We start from the raw sequence: 14309 nt of genomic DNA on the forward strand, positions 1-14309 counted from the left end.
GAACACAAAATTACCACCTATCACAAAGATGGGGATGTCCTAGACCCAGCTCAAGGAATGGTAGTATAGCATTCATTCATTCATTCATTCATTCATCTGTTTAGAGGCTTCTCCTAGGAAAGTAAAACAATTATTTTCACACCTGTAACCCAGCACTGGAGAGGCTGAAGCAGGAGATCATGAAAATGAGGCTAGCCTGGGCTGCACAGCAAGACTCTGTTTCAACAAACCAACTATTCTAACTTAGCGTGAGGAGGTCAGACCAGCCATTTAATGATTCAACCGCATCTTAATGCCATGTAGTAATAATCTCTCTCTCTCTCTCTCTCTCTCTCTCTCTCTCTCTCTCTCTCTCTCTCTCTCTCTCTCTCTCTCTCAACTGGGATGTCTTGAATGTCGGACCTCTTGTCTCCACCCTCCGAGTCCTGGGATTACAGGTGTGAGCTACTACATCTGGTTTCCACGGTGCTGGGTATTAAATCCAGGCCTCCATGTGTGCTATTAACTGAGCCTCATCATACCCTAGCCCTAAAATTATCATTGAACTTCAAATCTTCCACGTCCAAATTCTACAAAAGAAAAAGTGAGAGAAGACCAAGTTGACTAGCTTGAGAGGTTGCATGGAAATTCTCCACGCTAGAATTAAGTGGGACTTTCCCTAAGTCGTTATTTATTCAACGTTGTAGTGTTGCCTTTTTATCCAGATCGTTTCAGGAATGAAAATCAAACTGAAGGTCTTTGTCTTGGACCTGTCTCCTGAAAAGTACTCCTGAGAAATACACGTTTTTCCAACTTTTGGGGGCGCAATCTGTGAGTCTCATGAGGCTCCCACCTGTGGGGGCTGGAGCACCTGCGGCCCTGGGGCAAGGGAAGGTCCCTGAGTACTGGACCCTGAGGGCATTTTCTTAGTCTCCTGCCTGGAAGAGCTGGACAGGTCAATGGCCACATCTTCCAAGCTGCCCTCGGGGTTCAGGCTCGCTTCGCCTGGTCCCCTCTCAGGTCCATCCTCATCCTTATTAGCACCCTTTCTGAGATGGTCCAACTCCCAGAGTCCTGCCAACTTGTCTTCACTTTCAGGTTTCCTCATCCCTGTAGACTTTTTATGCATCCCTGGAAAACAAAAAGGAAAAACAACAATAATAAAATTTTTGTTTTGTTTTGTTTTGTTTTAAGACAGGGTTTTTCTATATTGTCCTGACTGTCCTGGATCTTGCTATGAACACCAGGCACAGTAATCTGCCTGCCTCTGCCTCGGCTTCCCGATTACTCAGACAGATCGAAGGCATGGGCACCACACCAGACTCAAAAATATTTTCAAATTCAGCAATTAAGTACATTCCTTCCTTGTCACCGTTCTTTCAGTCCGTCTAAAATTTTCTTTCTCAGTGCTCCTCTGGGGCCTAGAGGACAGCATCCAGGAAGCTAACTCCCCGCATTAGGGCTTGAAAAGTTCTGTCAGCTGTCACTCCTGCAACAAATATGCTTTGTGGGGTGATGCCGTGACTTGACGCTCGTTTAGAGGACAGAACGATTCCTGCTCAACACTTGCATGGATGCCAGCAAGCACCCTTATTTGTGTGATTTCAGAGAACCAGGCTTGGCTGTCTACCCACCCTGCTTCTCTCTAATCTCTATAGTCCTTAGGCAAGGTCCAGACTATATTAACCACGCTATCTCCGGTTCTCAGCCCAGCACCTGGCAGAAAAACTGTTTGTTGAACTTTCCCAGCCTAAAATCTCACTACGATCCACCTAACTAATTTACTCATAATAATGATCTTGTGACCCATGCTTGCAAACTCTGAACCCAAACAGCACAGAAAGGGGTAAGAGCGCAGAAAGCACTTGACCTCTTCGATAGAAGCACTCTCTAGGGCATGTTTGTTAAATCAGGACCAGGACTTGACCGACTGCTCCAGCACTGCAGACAGAATGGAATGAACTAGATTCTCCCTGCTCTGCATGGCCCTTTTAACCCACACTCCAAACCGTATAGCTCCCACACTTTCTAATAGTATTCACTGCTTTGATAACATGTATCAAACATGATGCAGAGTTACAAGTTATCTGTCCACTTACAAGTTTTGGATACATGTTTACCAATGTGAATGGCCTAAAGGGATTTCCCCACACATTACCTCCACAGTTTCGAGAGAAAATTAAGGCTCATAATTAAAGAAAAGAAGAGTCCAGACTGGGCCTAAACCTGAGACCTCTTTGCTCTGCATATCCGTGGTGAGAACACGCCTCACCTCTCTGGTCTTGCTCTCAGCCACCACTTACCCAGAAGCCAGGGTGCACAGGAGCCCTGCAGGCTGTCTGCAGAGTTGAGCACGGAGTCCGGCAGTGGAATGCAGTGACGCACCATGGCTCCGTAGAGCCCGTACTCAGCCATCACACTGCTGCCACCCCAGCGCTTCTCTCGCTTCCGCCACTTGGCCCTCCGGTTCTGGAACCAGACCTGGTTAGAGGCAGAGGGGAGACGGAGGGGCTCAAAGGAGTGTCTAGAGAAGCCCATGGGTTCCTAGACTCTGGGTCTACCAAGGGAGCATTCCCCACCCCTTGGCCACAGGCCAGCATGACAACAGCCCTCCAAACCCACAAGGACTCAGCATTGTGGACATAAGGTTGGAGCCACTTCCGTTTTCTAAGGAGTTAGGAAGCCAAAACAAAGAATGAAGGTACACTTTCCTGCAGTGCGTGAAGGGGTTGCCTACAGTGTTTCCTGAGTTTTCCAATTAGAAAGTTCACAACTCTTAGATTAATTGATTGCTGCTATTTCTCTTATAGAAAAGTTCCTTAATCTAAACAGTACGACAAGATATCCTGAAACTTAGAGCAGTGAATCACTGGCAACTTTTCCAACGAGTGTATCTACCAGTGCAAGAAAACTTTCCCGGTGGATACCCCTATGACACAGAGACAGCACGGTGCGACTCGGACTTATACGGTGATGACTGAAGATGAGCGACAAACAGTTTAAATAATATACCTTCATGCGGTCTCTAGTATAACATCCAACTGTGTGAGTTTTTTTAAAATAACATTTTCATTGTGACATCTTTATTAGTTTCGTGTGCACGAGTATAGAAGTCGGTGTGCCGCCGCACACATATGTCAGAGAACAATTTGCAAGAATTAGCGCTCTCCTACCACGTGGACACCAGAGATCCAACTTCGTGTTGGTCTAACTGTTGGTGGCAAGGCCATCTTGATGTCCCACAATTCTGTGAATCTGAGGGTTGGTTGAAGATGATAGCAGAAAAAGAGGCAGCCCTTTAGGTCACTCTCTGTTCTAAACTGAAGAGGACCACACTGAGCTGTTCTGAGGCCATGGGTTGTTCCCTGTGTGACTGGCAGCTTCTGGGCAGGGTCTCTGAGAAAGGAAGGACACCAGACACCTGTATCCGGTCTTCCGGGAGCTCTGTTTTCACAGCCAGCATCTCCCGAGCATACACATCAGGGTAGTGGGCCTCGCCAAACGCCTTCTCCAGTTCTTCTAGTTGATGGGCAGTGAAAACCGTCCTGGAGAGGGCCAGAAACACACATGAAATATGCCAGAGAGATAAAAACCCATTTACAAATGCACAAAAATCACACCTTTCAAATCGCACAGGTTTCCCTGTAGCCTCCTGAGAACTGCAGGTCAACTTTGAAAATGGACACCTGTGGCTGTTACTGCCCAGCAGTAGTAGACTGCTGAGCCTTCTGTACGCTCTCAGAAGCTGTTCTCACAGACAACAGGACTGTGTCCATCTGAGGAAACACAGGCAGAGGGACAGCCTGGACCCATACCTGTGTCTCCGCTTCTTCCTCTTGCCCAGGGTAAGGGACATCTTCGGGTCATTCTTTTCTTCAGACGGACTGTCCCCATCTGTTGGCACAAAAAGATGACTCTGAAATGTGAAATTTTTGCTCTATTTTTGGCATTTTAATGTGAAGGTTAATGCTGTGTTTACTGACAATGTACTTAGTAGCATGTAGGGGCTAGACCTAGGCCCACACATTTGTAGTAGGTACGCAGCTTGATCTTCATGTGGATCCCCTGACAACTGGACCAGGGACAGGGGGTTGTCTCTGACTCTGTTGCCTGACATTGGATCCCCTTCCCTTAACTGGACTGCCTGGTTTGGCCTCAGTGTGAGCGGGTGCTCTCAGTCCTGCAGAACCTGGATGTCTCGTGATAGACTCGTACCCAAGGTGGCTTTCCCTTCTCGGAGAAGGAGAGTGGGTAATGGGGGGGGTTGTAAAAATGAGACTGGGAGAGGGTCTGTAATCAGGATGTAAAGTAAATAAAAAATTAATTAGTGACGAAAAATGACTTTACAATTATATAAAAGCCCTGTTGGCCGGAAAAGGAAAATATACTTAGCGATATGCACGGCCAAAGACAGCAGCAATTCCCACATTCTAGACACTGTCTATGTGCTTTTTTTTTTCTTTTCTTTTCTTTTTTTCAGAGCTGGGGATCGAACCCAGGGCCTTGCGCTTGCTAGGCAAGCGCTCTACCACTGAGCTAAATCCCCAACCCTCTATGTGCTTTCAATTATTCTTCATAAATAAAAAGACAAGGGTAGCTGGTATTATTTCCCTGCCAGATCACACAGGTCAAGTTGCCGTGATGAAGTTGGGATCCAAATGTCATATTCTGTAAAGCCAATGCTACTAGGCTACTGTCTTTTCTAACCAGGGTTCCACAGATCACCCTGTTCCAGCTGCCTCCCTCCTCCGCTTAATGTCCACGTGGACATTTCAGACAGGCAGGGTTTGTGACATCAAATCTTTGTCAAAGTCTACCCTACCCTGATGCACACGTCTTAGAGACATAGCCCAGGAAGCTTGTGCATACATTCCCCTGAAAACGATACCATTCAACTGTGAGGCTATCATAGTCAACCAAAAGATCTCAGGGTAAGGAAAGCTAGAAGCTAAACTATTGTCAGACTCATTGATGAAATGTAAATTTAAAAAGTTCTATAAAAGAAAAAAAGTCAAAAATAGAAAGTAGAATTGCCCAACCATTTTTTTATTTGAGTAAAGACAAAAGTAACGAAATAATACCAATTTTGTTTCTATATCAATGATATCACTCTGAAACGGCCTATTTGGATTATAATATTCTAGGCTGTGCTTTGGAGTGTCCGGAGCCAATGGATACTTGGGGTGAAGAAGCAAATGAGAAATGGGCACGGAGACTTGCGGCAGATACAAAACATTCTGTGAGTCTGGAAGACTTAATATCCCCCAAAGTAAAATAGTTTTATATTGATTCATGGAAATGATAAGATTTGCATATGTTGAATTTACAATCTAGTATTTAAATTAATGTCAACCGTTTCCTTCTTTCTTTTAAAGTGACAGGATTTCTCACCAGTCACGTGATGCTGTTTCTGCAGGCAATGCCCTCGCGGAATAAAGTTTACTTGCATTTTGCCTTTATTTTTATTAATATACGGAGAAGAAAGAAGCACCCTATGAGGATAGCTTTTTGGGTTTTAACAGCACATCAGATTGAGGGTTTCGTCTCACCCTACAGAGAGGCAGTCGGTTCCCTGCTGAGAGCCCCAAGACCCTGGCCAGACCTCTGCCAGCTACAAGCTCCATCCACTCTTCTATCCAAGCCCGTGTTCTGCAGGACAGTTTCACTGGGTCTGTGGTTTTGTTTGTTTTTGTTGTTTTGGGTTTTTTTGCATAAGTCTGTATGAGCTCGCATCCCCAGACTCTCAGTTTTTGGCCCGTAGAAAGAAGGTCTTGCTTCCTTTTCTTTCCCCACAACACGCTAAGATTCCCTCCTCCGAACTGAACTCTAACTACAACAGAATGAGAGAATGGCTTCTCCCGCCTGTTGGTATTGGGTAGAAGACGATAAAGAGAGAAAGAGAAGCTAGAGACCCAGAACTTCCTTCTCAGCACCAGGAGAGGCCAAGAGTTCAGCCTATCACCAGCCCTCTCAAACTACCAGTCAGTTCTGTCGATTCTGCCGTAGGGATACGAGACAGACACCAGTCCTCCCCATTATTCGCCACCCCAAAACTGGTACTAAGTGCTCAGAGAAAGGGGCCCGCGGGTCTGATCACTAGATCCATCAGAACGAACCTTTGGTGACTGTCCCAACCCGCAGGAATGGGGCTTGGGAGCAGAGGCTGCGGTTTGGAAACCCGCAGGAGGTACAGGGGTCTGTAGGGACCGAGATCCCTCTGGGATGTCTCGAAGGGCAACCAAGCGTTACCTAGGTGCTTCTGGGCCTTTTGAGGATTGGAGGCGGGAAGCATTGACTAAATTACCCGACGTGGAGATGTTCTCACTGCGCTGCTGGCTGCCGAGCGCAGGCGGCGGGTGGACCGGGCTCTGGGCGACGGCAGGCTCGGGTCCTGCAGGCGGCAGAAGCCGCAGATCGGCGAGCAGTAGGCAGCGTGCGCGAGCGGCGGCCGCGGAAGGGGGCTGTGCCCCGAAGCCGCAGAGGAGGCCCAGGCCCAGCGGGAGAGCTCCGCGAGCAGGGCAGGAGCCGCAGAGTCCCGGCCCGGGTCCTGGCCCTGTTGCCTCGGCTGGAGCTTCACAGTTGGATCTTAGCCCAGGCTCCGCTGGGGTCGGCAGGTCTGCCTCCAATCCCAGCAGGTCGTTGATGGCGAAGCTTCGAAGGCGAGAGCCGGTGGGGGGACAGCCTGGCGCCAGGGCTCTACTCCTGGAGCGCCCATCCAAAAGCCCATCCCGTCCCGTCATGCTTCTCAGCCCTCTAGGCCAGCAGCGGGGAATTGAGTCCTTTCTGACCACCTGTGCAGAGGATGCCAGTTCAGGCGACCCCTTTTATGCTGGAGAAGCTGTCCCTGAGACCTAGACGGCCTTGAAGGCGCCAATCAGCAGGGAGCAGACGCATTCAAGCGCCCACCAGCGAGGTTCAGATGCCATCAGCTCCCCTCCCCTGAGCTGTTGCCCTCTCAGCGGCGGTCCTCCTAGTCACCTCTTTTCTCTCTCCAGCTGTCCCTTACCCCGCAACCCCACCCCTATTCTCTGGACCGAGAGGAAAAGTGAGCAACAAGGGTTGTGTTTTCTCCCCTCTCCTGTGAAACCCACAAGTTCCACATCCTTAATGGGTCTCTCTTCTGGACACCCCTGGCCTTCAAAAACCTCACAGTCCCAACTCCTGTAGGGAGGGCTCCCAAGCACACACTCCCGACCCCACTACCACCCAAACCACACCCGCCAGTCTCTTCAACTCCTGCACCCGGTCTGAAAATCCCTGAAGAAAAGTTAGCATTCTGTGTTTAACCCACCGCCCGCCACTCTCTCCAGCCAAAGGCCCTTCCCTCCACTAGATCTTTAAGGGCTCGGCCATAGAGTGCAATCTATTCCCAAATTCACTTGGTGCTGCAAAGGGGCAGGAGAAAGGAGAGGCAGGTGTGGACTAGGAGGACTAAAACCTTGGACAGGTTTAACAGAAATATACACAGCCCAGTGAAAAATTAATTTCACGTAAGCGGTGGGTATTGTTTTAGTGTAACGGTGTATCGTATTTAATTCAGCAATCCTAAATGGGGTCGGGGAGGTGGAATAAACAGGCCCGTCTATTGGGACTACTCACTGAGACTAACAAATTACTGTTAGGATTTATGATTAGTCAAAGATAACCTGCCTGGCACTTAGGAACTCCATATTTGTTGAAATTGGAGCTAATTAAAACAGGTGGGTGGCGGCTGGACAAATGGCTCAATGGTTAGGAGCACTGACTGCTCTTGCAGGGGAGCCACAGGGCAGCTCACAACTGTCTGTGACTCCAGGGCCGGGGGATCTGGCACCCTCACAAAGACATACATCACTGCATATAAACAAGCAAACAAACAAATATAAACAAACATGGGCGAGCCCTCTTGTCTCAGCCGCCAGCCCAGGTGCCCACCCTCTCTTGGGACCCTGCTCTCTTGGGCTTCTCAAAATGGCCCGGCTTCCAAACCAGGCAGACAGACAGCAGAGCTTCCGGGGACCCACGGAGATATGTATGGCTGGGCTTCCTCCACCTGGAACCGGGTCAGAGCCCTGCGCAGTGAGTCTCCCTGGCTGTCCTCGCTGTTTGAGGGCGCCAACGCTAAGCCTGAGGATTAAGCAAGGGGCTCTAAGGAAGACAATACCAAGAGGCTGCGCATTAACTTCCATTATTAAAAGAAGACCCAAATCTCCCCTCCAAGCTGTTCTCCCGGATTAGCAAACCAGGAACTTTCCTTCAGGATAATTGTCTGTTCAGTCGCGCGCTAGAGGGGTGGATGGATGGGTGGGGAGAAATCCTTTTCAGCTCTGCCAGGAATGTTGCTCAAAATTCACCTCTAGAATTAGGGGAAGGTGTCAGAGATACAGAGACGTGCCAATTAGCAGCTGTGAGCCTTCATGAATCCAAATTTAGGCTTGCAGCTAAGAAAGATGCTCAGGAGTGCAATCCTGTAGTCTGCAGCCTGAGTTGGTGACTCAACCCGGGTCATCTCAAATAGGAGAGGCTGCAGAGACCTTGCCACGGGGACTGCGGCCGAGGTCCAGATCTTAGAGCTGCTCTCTCCTAGATTCTACCTCAGGAGGTGGAAGGTTACCCAGATGACAGACTCCCCACACCCCAAGTAGATGCTGGAGATACAAAGCAACCAAACGGTTGGGGATGGGAGAAACAGCCTACTTCATCCACTGGGGACAGCCCAGAGCAGATGTTTCCAACTCCCTGAGGAAGACCTTACCAAATAAACCCATTTTGCTGATGAGAGGTTACTCAAACAAACCAATGTGTCTCATGGAACAAGGAAAGAGAAATGGGGAAAGTGAGACAGAGACCGGCTGAGGAAGGAACTGGGCTAGGGTGCTAAGGGTTTAAGGGGTCCTGCTATTCCTGAACAGAGGCACCCCACTGCTGCCTGCTGCCCAACTGGCAAGATGGTGGGGGTCTGCAGGGACTCTACTAGGAGGGCTGGATCTTTGCGTACCTTTCTGGCAAAGGCAAGTGATATCGAAGAATTCTCTCATGGGGCCTTCGAGATGGCTCAAGCCAAGGAGTCCTGAACCCACATAGTAGAAGGAGTCCCTCTGTGGGGACTGATTGGCTGTCATGGTCCTCTTCCTACTAAGGCCACTGCACCCAACTGATGTCACAAGTCCAATACTGGCACCAAGGGATGGAGACCAAGGAGCAAGAGATGGGGACAGTGCTTCACTCAGTGTCCTTGAACACCTCTAGTCGTTTAGGAGACAGGGGGCACTAGAGATGGATCCACTGAACCCACCCACACACTGTATGTCTCCCCACCCCACCCCCATCCCCCCCCACCCCCAGGCGGATAAAGACGGGCTGGAAAGTTTGCACCTACTTTGGTAGTATGGACTCCTCTTGGCCTCTTCTCACCATGGGCAGACCCTAAATCCATTAAGGAGTCCAGATCTGTCTTCATCATCCAGGATTATCTGGGATTTAACTAATCAAAGTTTCCCCTCTCGTTATTTTCAGGGAAGGTTTCCAGCCCCTCTCTGTTGCCAACTACGGATGTGGCAAGTCACTGCTTCTCCAGTTTGCCCAGTTTAGGTTCACAGAACCAGGCTGGGGCTTTCCTAACTGGGGCTGGTCCAGACACTGCTCTTCAACTTTCAGAACCACTGCTGGCCTGGCTGCTGTTCGGCGTTTCAGATACAGCAGGAGTGGGATAGCACACCGGACGCTCATATCTGCTTCTCTGCCCTTGTGAAATGTTGTTAGAGCCCTGCATTTTGGCTCATGCCTGTAATTCCCATACTTGGGATACTGAGACAGGAAAATCACTACTCATTGGAAGTCAACAGGTCACCTGCACTACAGGGTAAAAACCTATTTCAAAACAAAACCAATCAAACAAAACCAAAGTTGTAGGAGAGCGGTTTTTCCTGCCCCTGCCCTTTCCTTGGTCAGCCTGCCTAACTTACTCCTGGCCCCGCCCCTCAGCTTCTTATCGTTTCCCTTGGGATTCTCTTGACTCTTGAGTCCACCTTGCCAACTAGCCATGTATGACAAGAATTAGCAGGTTCTGAGAAGCCCTGGATCACAGAACAACAGAAGTTGATTATACATCCTCCGTTCTACCACAGACATGGGCCGTGCACTCTGTCTCCGCAAGACCCTAGTAGGAGTTTCCAGTATTCAGTAATGACCACATTCCACACGGCTTTCTCCTTCCCAGATGGCTGGTGTCCCACTAAGAATCCATCCTTGGACCCTTGCACTAGGCCAGACCCAGATCCTGAGGTAAACATGGACTACTAACTTTTTATCCTGCCTCTGTCCGGGAAATCTTTCTTGTGAAGACAGAAATTCCTTACGCCCACAACACAGAGTCTCAACACTGATCTACTAGGAGTGTGGCTGAGGCCACACACTTGTTTCAAGAAGGACAATTGTAATGTCTGTTTCCGATCCCTCCCCATTCATGGATGAGGCAATGGCAACTTCGCATGGCTCCTTCTCCTGCTTCTCTGATATCCCTCTGTCCTGAGAGCCTACCCTCCCATAAGTCTGCACTCAGACACTGTTTTCAGCTTTGTATCTAGGGACCCCACCTTCATGGGTAACCAATCTAGCCTGCTTGGTAAACTCTGGGCCAGTAAATGATCTTTTCTTAAGAAATGGGTGATGCCTAAGAAACAACAGAAACACACACACACACACACACACACACACACACACACACACACACAGCACACACACACACATGCATATATTTCGGAGGAAAATTTAAAGACAGACCATATTCTGGATTGTAGAACACACTAACAAACGTAGAGGAATAGGAGCCATGCAGAGGACCACTACAGCACTCCTAGGCACGTTCATCCAAAGGTTCTACGTCCACTGAGATCCTTGCTCAGCGGTGCTCACAGCTGCCCTATTCACAGTTGCTAGGACAGTGAAAATGTGGTGAGTACACATAAGAGAATGCTATTTAGCTGTAAAGGAAAGTGAAATGTGGAATGATAGAACTTCAACAAACAAACAAACAAACAAAGCCATATTGAGTGAGGTAGTTCAGACCCAAAAAGATAAATGTCAAATGTTTTTTCTCATAGCTAGATCATACCTTTCAATCTTCTAGATTTATATATTAAATTGGAATACCTGTAGAAGCCAAAAAACGTAAGGGAGTCCAGGGTAGAGAAGGGGATGAAGAAAGGGGCACAGGATAAACAGACTGGAGCTGGAGGAAGGGAATGATTGGGGAATACAAGCAGAGGGCAGATTAGAAATGAGATTTAGCTCAGTGGTAGAGCGCTTGCCTAGCAAGCGCAAGGCCCTGGGTTCGGTCCCCAGCTCCGAAAAAAAGAAAAAAGAAAAAAAAAGAAATGTGTTTGGAAAAGCTGTATAGAAACCACTGTCTACTCTCTGAGAGGCACAAATGCTGCGGTGACAGGACAAACCACAGACTGGGAGACAACATGTACAAAACACATGTCAGCCTAAAAACTTGTATCAAATATAGAGAAAGAACATTTAAAGGTAATTTGTCCATTTATTTAAAAACTACACATGATCTTACCATACGATGTGGCGATCATATTTTTGGTATTTACACCAAGCACTGTGTTGGTCATCATGCTCTCACAATATGTCTGCTCACAGCAGGCTTTTTATAACACCCCAGTAATCAGCCTGATTCGATCACTGAGAAATATACAAACTGTATTACACACAGGCAGTGCAATATTGTTCCATAATTAAAGTAATGAAAAGAGCCAGGCAGAGTGGCACAGGCCTTTAATCCCGGCACTTGGGAGGCAGAGGCAGGTGGATCTCTATGAGTTCAAGACCAGTGTGGCCTACTAAGTGAGTTCCAGGACAGTCAGGACTACACATAGAAAGCCTGTCTCAGGGGGAAAAAATCGAGACAGTCTGATCTCCATAGAGAATTCCAGGACAGCCAGAGCTACAGAGAAAGACCCTGAAAAAGAAAAAGAAAAGAAAATGTAAAGCCAGGGAGAAATCCTAAATGCCTATTACTCAGTAAAGGAACAATCTGAAAAGGCCACACACTGTGTGACTCCACATAGGACATTCTGGAAAAGGCAAAGTTAGGGAAACGCTCAGAAGGTCACTGGTTGCCAGGGGGTGAGTAAGAGGCAGAGACAAACAGGCAGCCTATGGGGACATTCTGCAGTGAAACGATTGCAATTCTTCAGTGATGACTAAATGACATCACACAGTCATCCAGTCTCAGGCTCGTTGATCCAACGAACCCCTCAATTGTGGACTTGTTTCCTAACCAATGGCCCCACATAGATTTATTGATTATAGAGAATACACACAATTCTGCAAGATATTAATGACAGGAGGTCTAAGGAGGGCTTAGGGTGCATGTATGGGAACTCTCTGTACTTTCTGTTCACTTTCTTAAAATAAACAGACAGAGCGCGGTTCCCAAGGCTGCCAAGGACCACAAGGAAGAGCCTGCTCTCAGTTCCTCATCGCCCTGGTTTTCACCTTCAGTTTTGGCCCTGGAAGTCCCCCTTAAATGTTGCAAGATAAGTGGTGAGTTTAAAAAGAATGTTTATCCAGCATTTCTGCGGGCGATTCTATTCAATCCGTTCACAATTAATTTTTTTCTTTTTTTCGGAGCTGGGGACCGAACCCAGGGCCTTGCGCTTGCTAGGCAAGCGCTCTACCACTGAGCTAAATCCCCAACCCCCACAATTATTTTTAAAAAGAATATCAAATGTCTAGAGCTGATTTATATAGTACCTGCCTTGCATGCATGAGGCCCTGGGCCTCTTGTCCAGCACCGTGTAAACCATGCCTAGAAGTATACACTGTACTCACATCATTCTGGGGGTGCAGACAAGAAGATCAGAAGTGCAGAGTCATTCTTGGCTGCCTGTGTTACATAAGACCTTGTCTTTAAAGAAAAAAAAAAGTAAAACAATTTCCTTCGCATAAAATTGTCAAGGTGTCTCTGCTTTGAAGTGTCACGACCAACTGGAACTAATTTAAGGCAAAGGAAAGTAGCTGGTGGGATGGGCGACAATAAATGTGACACGTGGAATGACGAGATGCAGCTGGAACTGCAGACACAGTTTTGAGACTCTTGGTACCTCTGAGTGCTCTAATTCTTCTCCATCATAGAGCACCCTCCAGATGCCCAGAGAGGAAGCATCTGGCACAAGTCATACCATGTACCGCAAGCATTGCACGCATTGTATCTACTCATCGCTTTGGGGGTTCCTGTTTGCTGTAGGATGTGATGAAGCTGTCCTGAGGGAAGCAGGTAGATTGGCTCAGAGCTGTGCAGTTGTCAGTCGCAGTCTCCAGCTACTACAACCAGAGCATGATAAAAAACCTGGAGGAATGGGGGCAGGGTCAAAATGTTAGGAAAAGTGGGTGCTCTACCTGTGAAAGTAGAGGCTCTGGGGCCTGTCTAAGTGTAGAGCCTAAAGCGGGGTGACTGGGTCAGTTCTGTACTGATCATCTCTGCTCTGGCTTTCCTTTCAGAGAGACAGTGTGGGCTGCCTGGATGTGTTGGGGCAAGGGGCATTTCAGTCACCAAAAGAGGGACATCTCTTTAAAGAGAACAAAAAGGAAGGGGATTGGTGGGCTACCTAGTTTTTTAAAAAGGCAAGCAGAGATCTTGAGTGCTGTTGGGGCAAGGATTAGGCATGAGGAGGGAGGAAGGCATCCCCTGATATAAACTACATGGCTGTGTTCACAGTGTGTGAAGCCAGTTGTCACATCTTAAAGAAACAGGCAAGGAAACAGCCCCGAGCTGTCCTGAAAAAAGAAAGAACCTAAAGAAATTATGCCAGGGTAGATTCTATATCCACCTTCTCCTTCCCTGTTTATTACTAGTACTAACGTCTCTGCCCCCTCCGATAATGAGACCAGAGCCCAGGTCCTCCTTCCCTAGTCATGAGACCATTGCCTACCATCTTCTTCCCCAATACTTAGAGTAGGGCAGAGCAGGCTGGAAAAAAATTTCCAAGCAAATAGTCCCAAGAAACAAGCTGGAGTAGCTATTCTAATAACCAATAAAATAGACTTTCAACCAAAAATTATCAAAAGAGATGGGAAATCTTACTCACATTCATCATAGGAAAAATCCACCAAGATGAATTCTCAATTCTGAACATCTATGCCCCAAATGCAAGGGCAGCCATATTTGTAAATGTTACTAAAGCTCAAAACATACATTGAACATTACATAATAATAGTAGGAGACTTCAACACCCCACTCTCATCAATGGAGAGATAATGAAAATAGAAACTAAACAGAGACATGGTGAAACTCACAGAAGTTATGGACCAAATGGATTCAACAGAAATCTACAGAA

General features: G+C 47.7%; 1 protein-coding gene across 1 annotated transcript; it reads right to left on the reverse strand.

The window, feature by feature from the left end:
* Positions 1-817: 817 nt before the first annotated feature.
* Vsx1 (visual system homeobox 1) lies at positions 818-6719 on the reverse strand. Its single transcript, XM_032902390.1, has 5 exons — positions 6284-6719; positions 3795-3873; positions 3401-3524; positions 2283-2460; positions 818-1110 (listed from the first exon to the last, which is right to left on the reverse strand). The coding sequence occupies exons 1-5, from the start codon at positions 6717-6719 to the stop codon at positions 818-820; spliced, it is 1110 nt and encodes a 369-aa protein (XP_032758281.1).
* Between the last annotated feature and the right edge of the window lie 7590 nt (positions 6720-14309).

This window comes from Rattus rattus, chromosome 5 (genome assembly GCF_011064425.1).
Source record: "Rattus rattus isolate New Zealand chromosome 5, Rrattus_CSIRO_v1, whole genome shotgun sequence".
Classification (NCBI taxonomy): domain Eukaryota; kingdom Metazoa; phylum Chordata; class Mammalia; order Rodentia; family Muridae; genus Rattus; species Rattus rattus.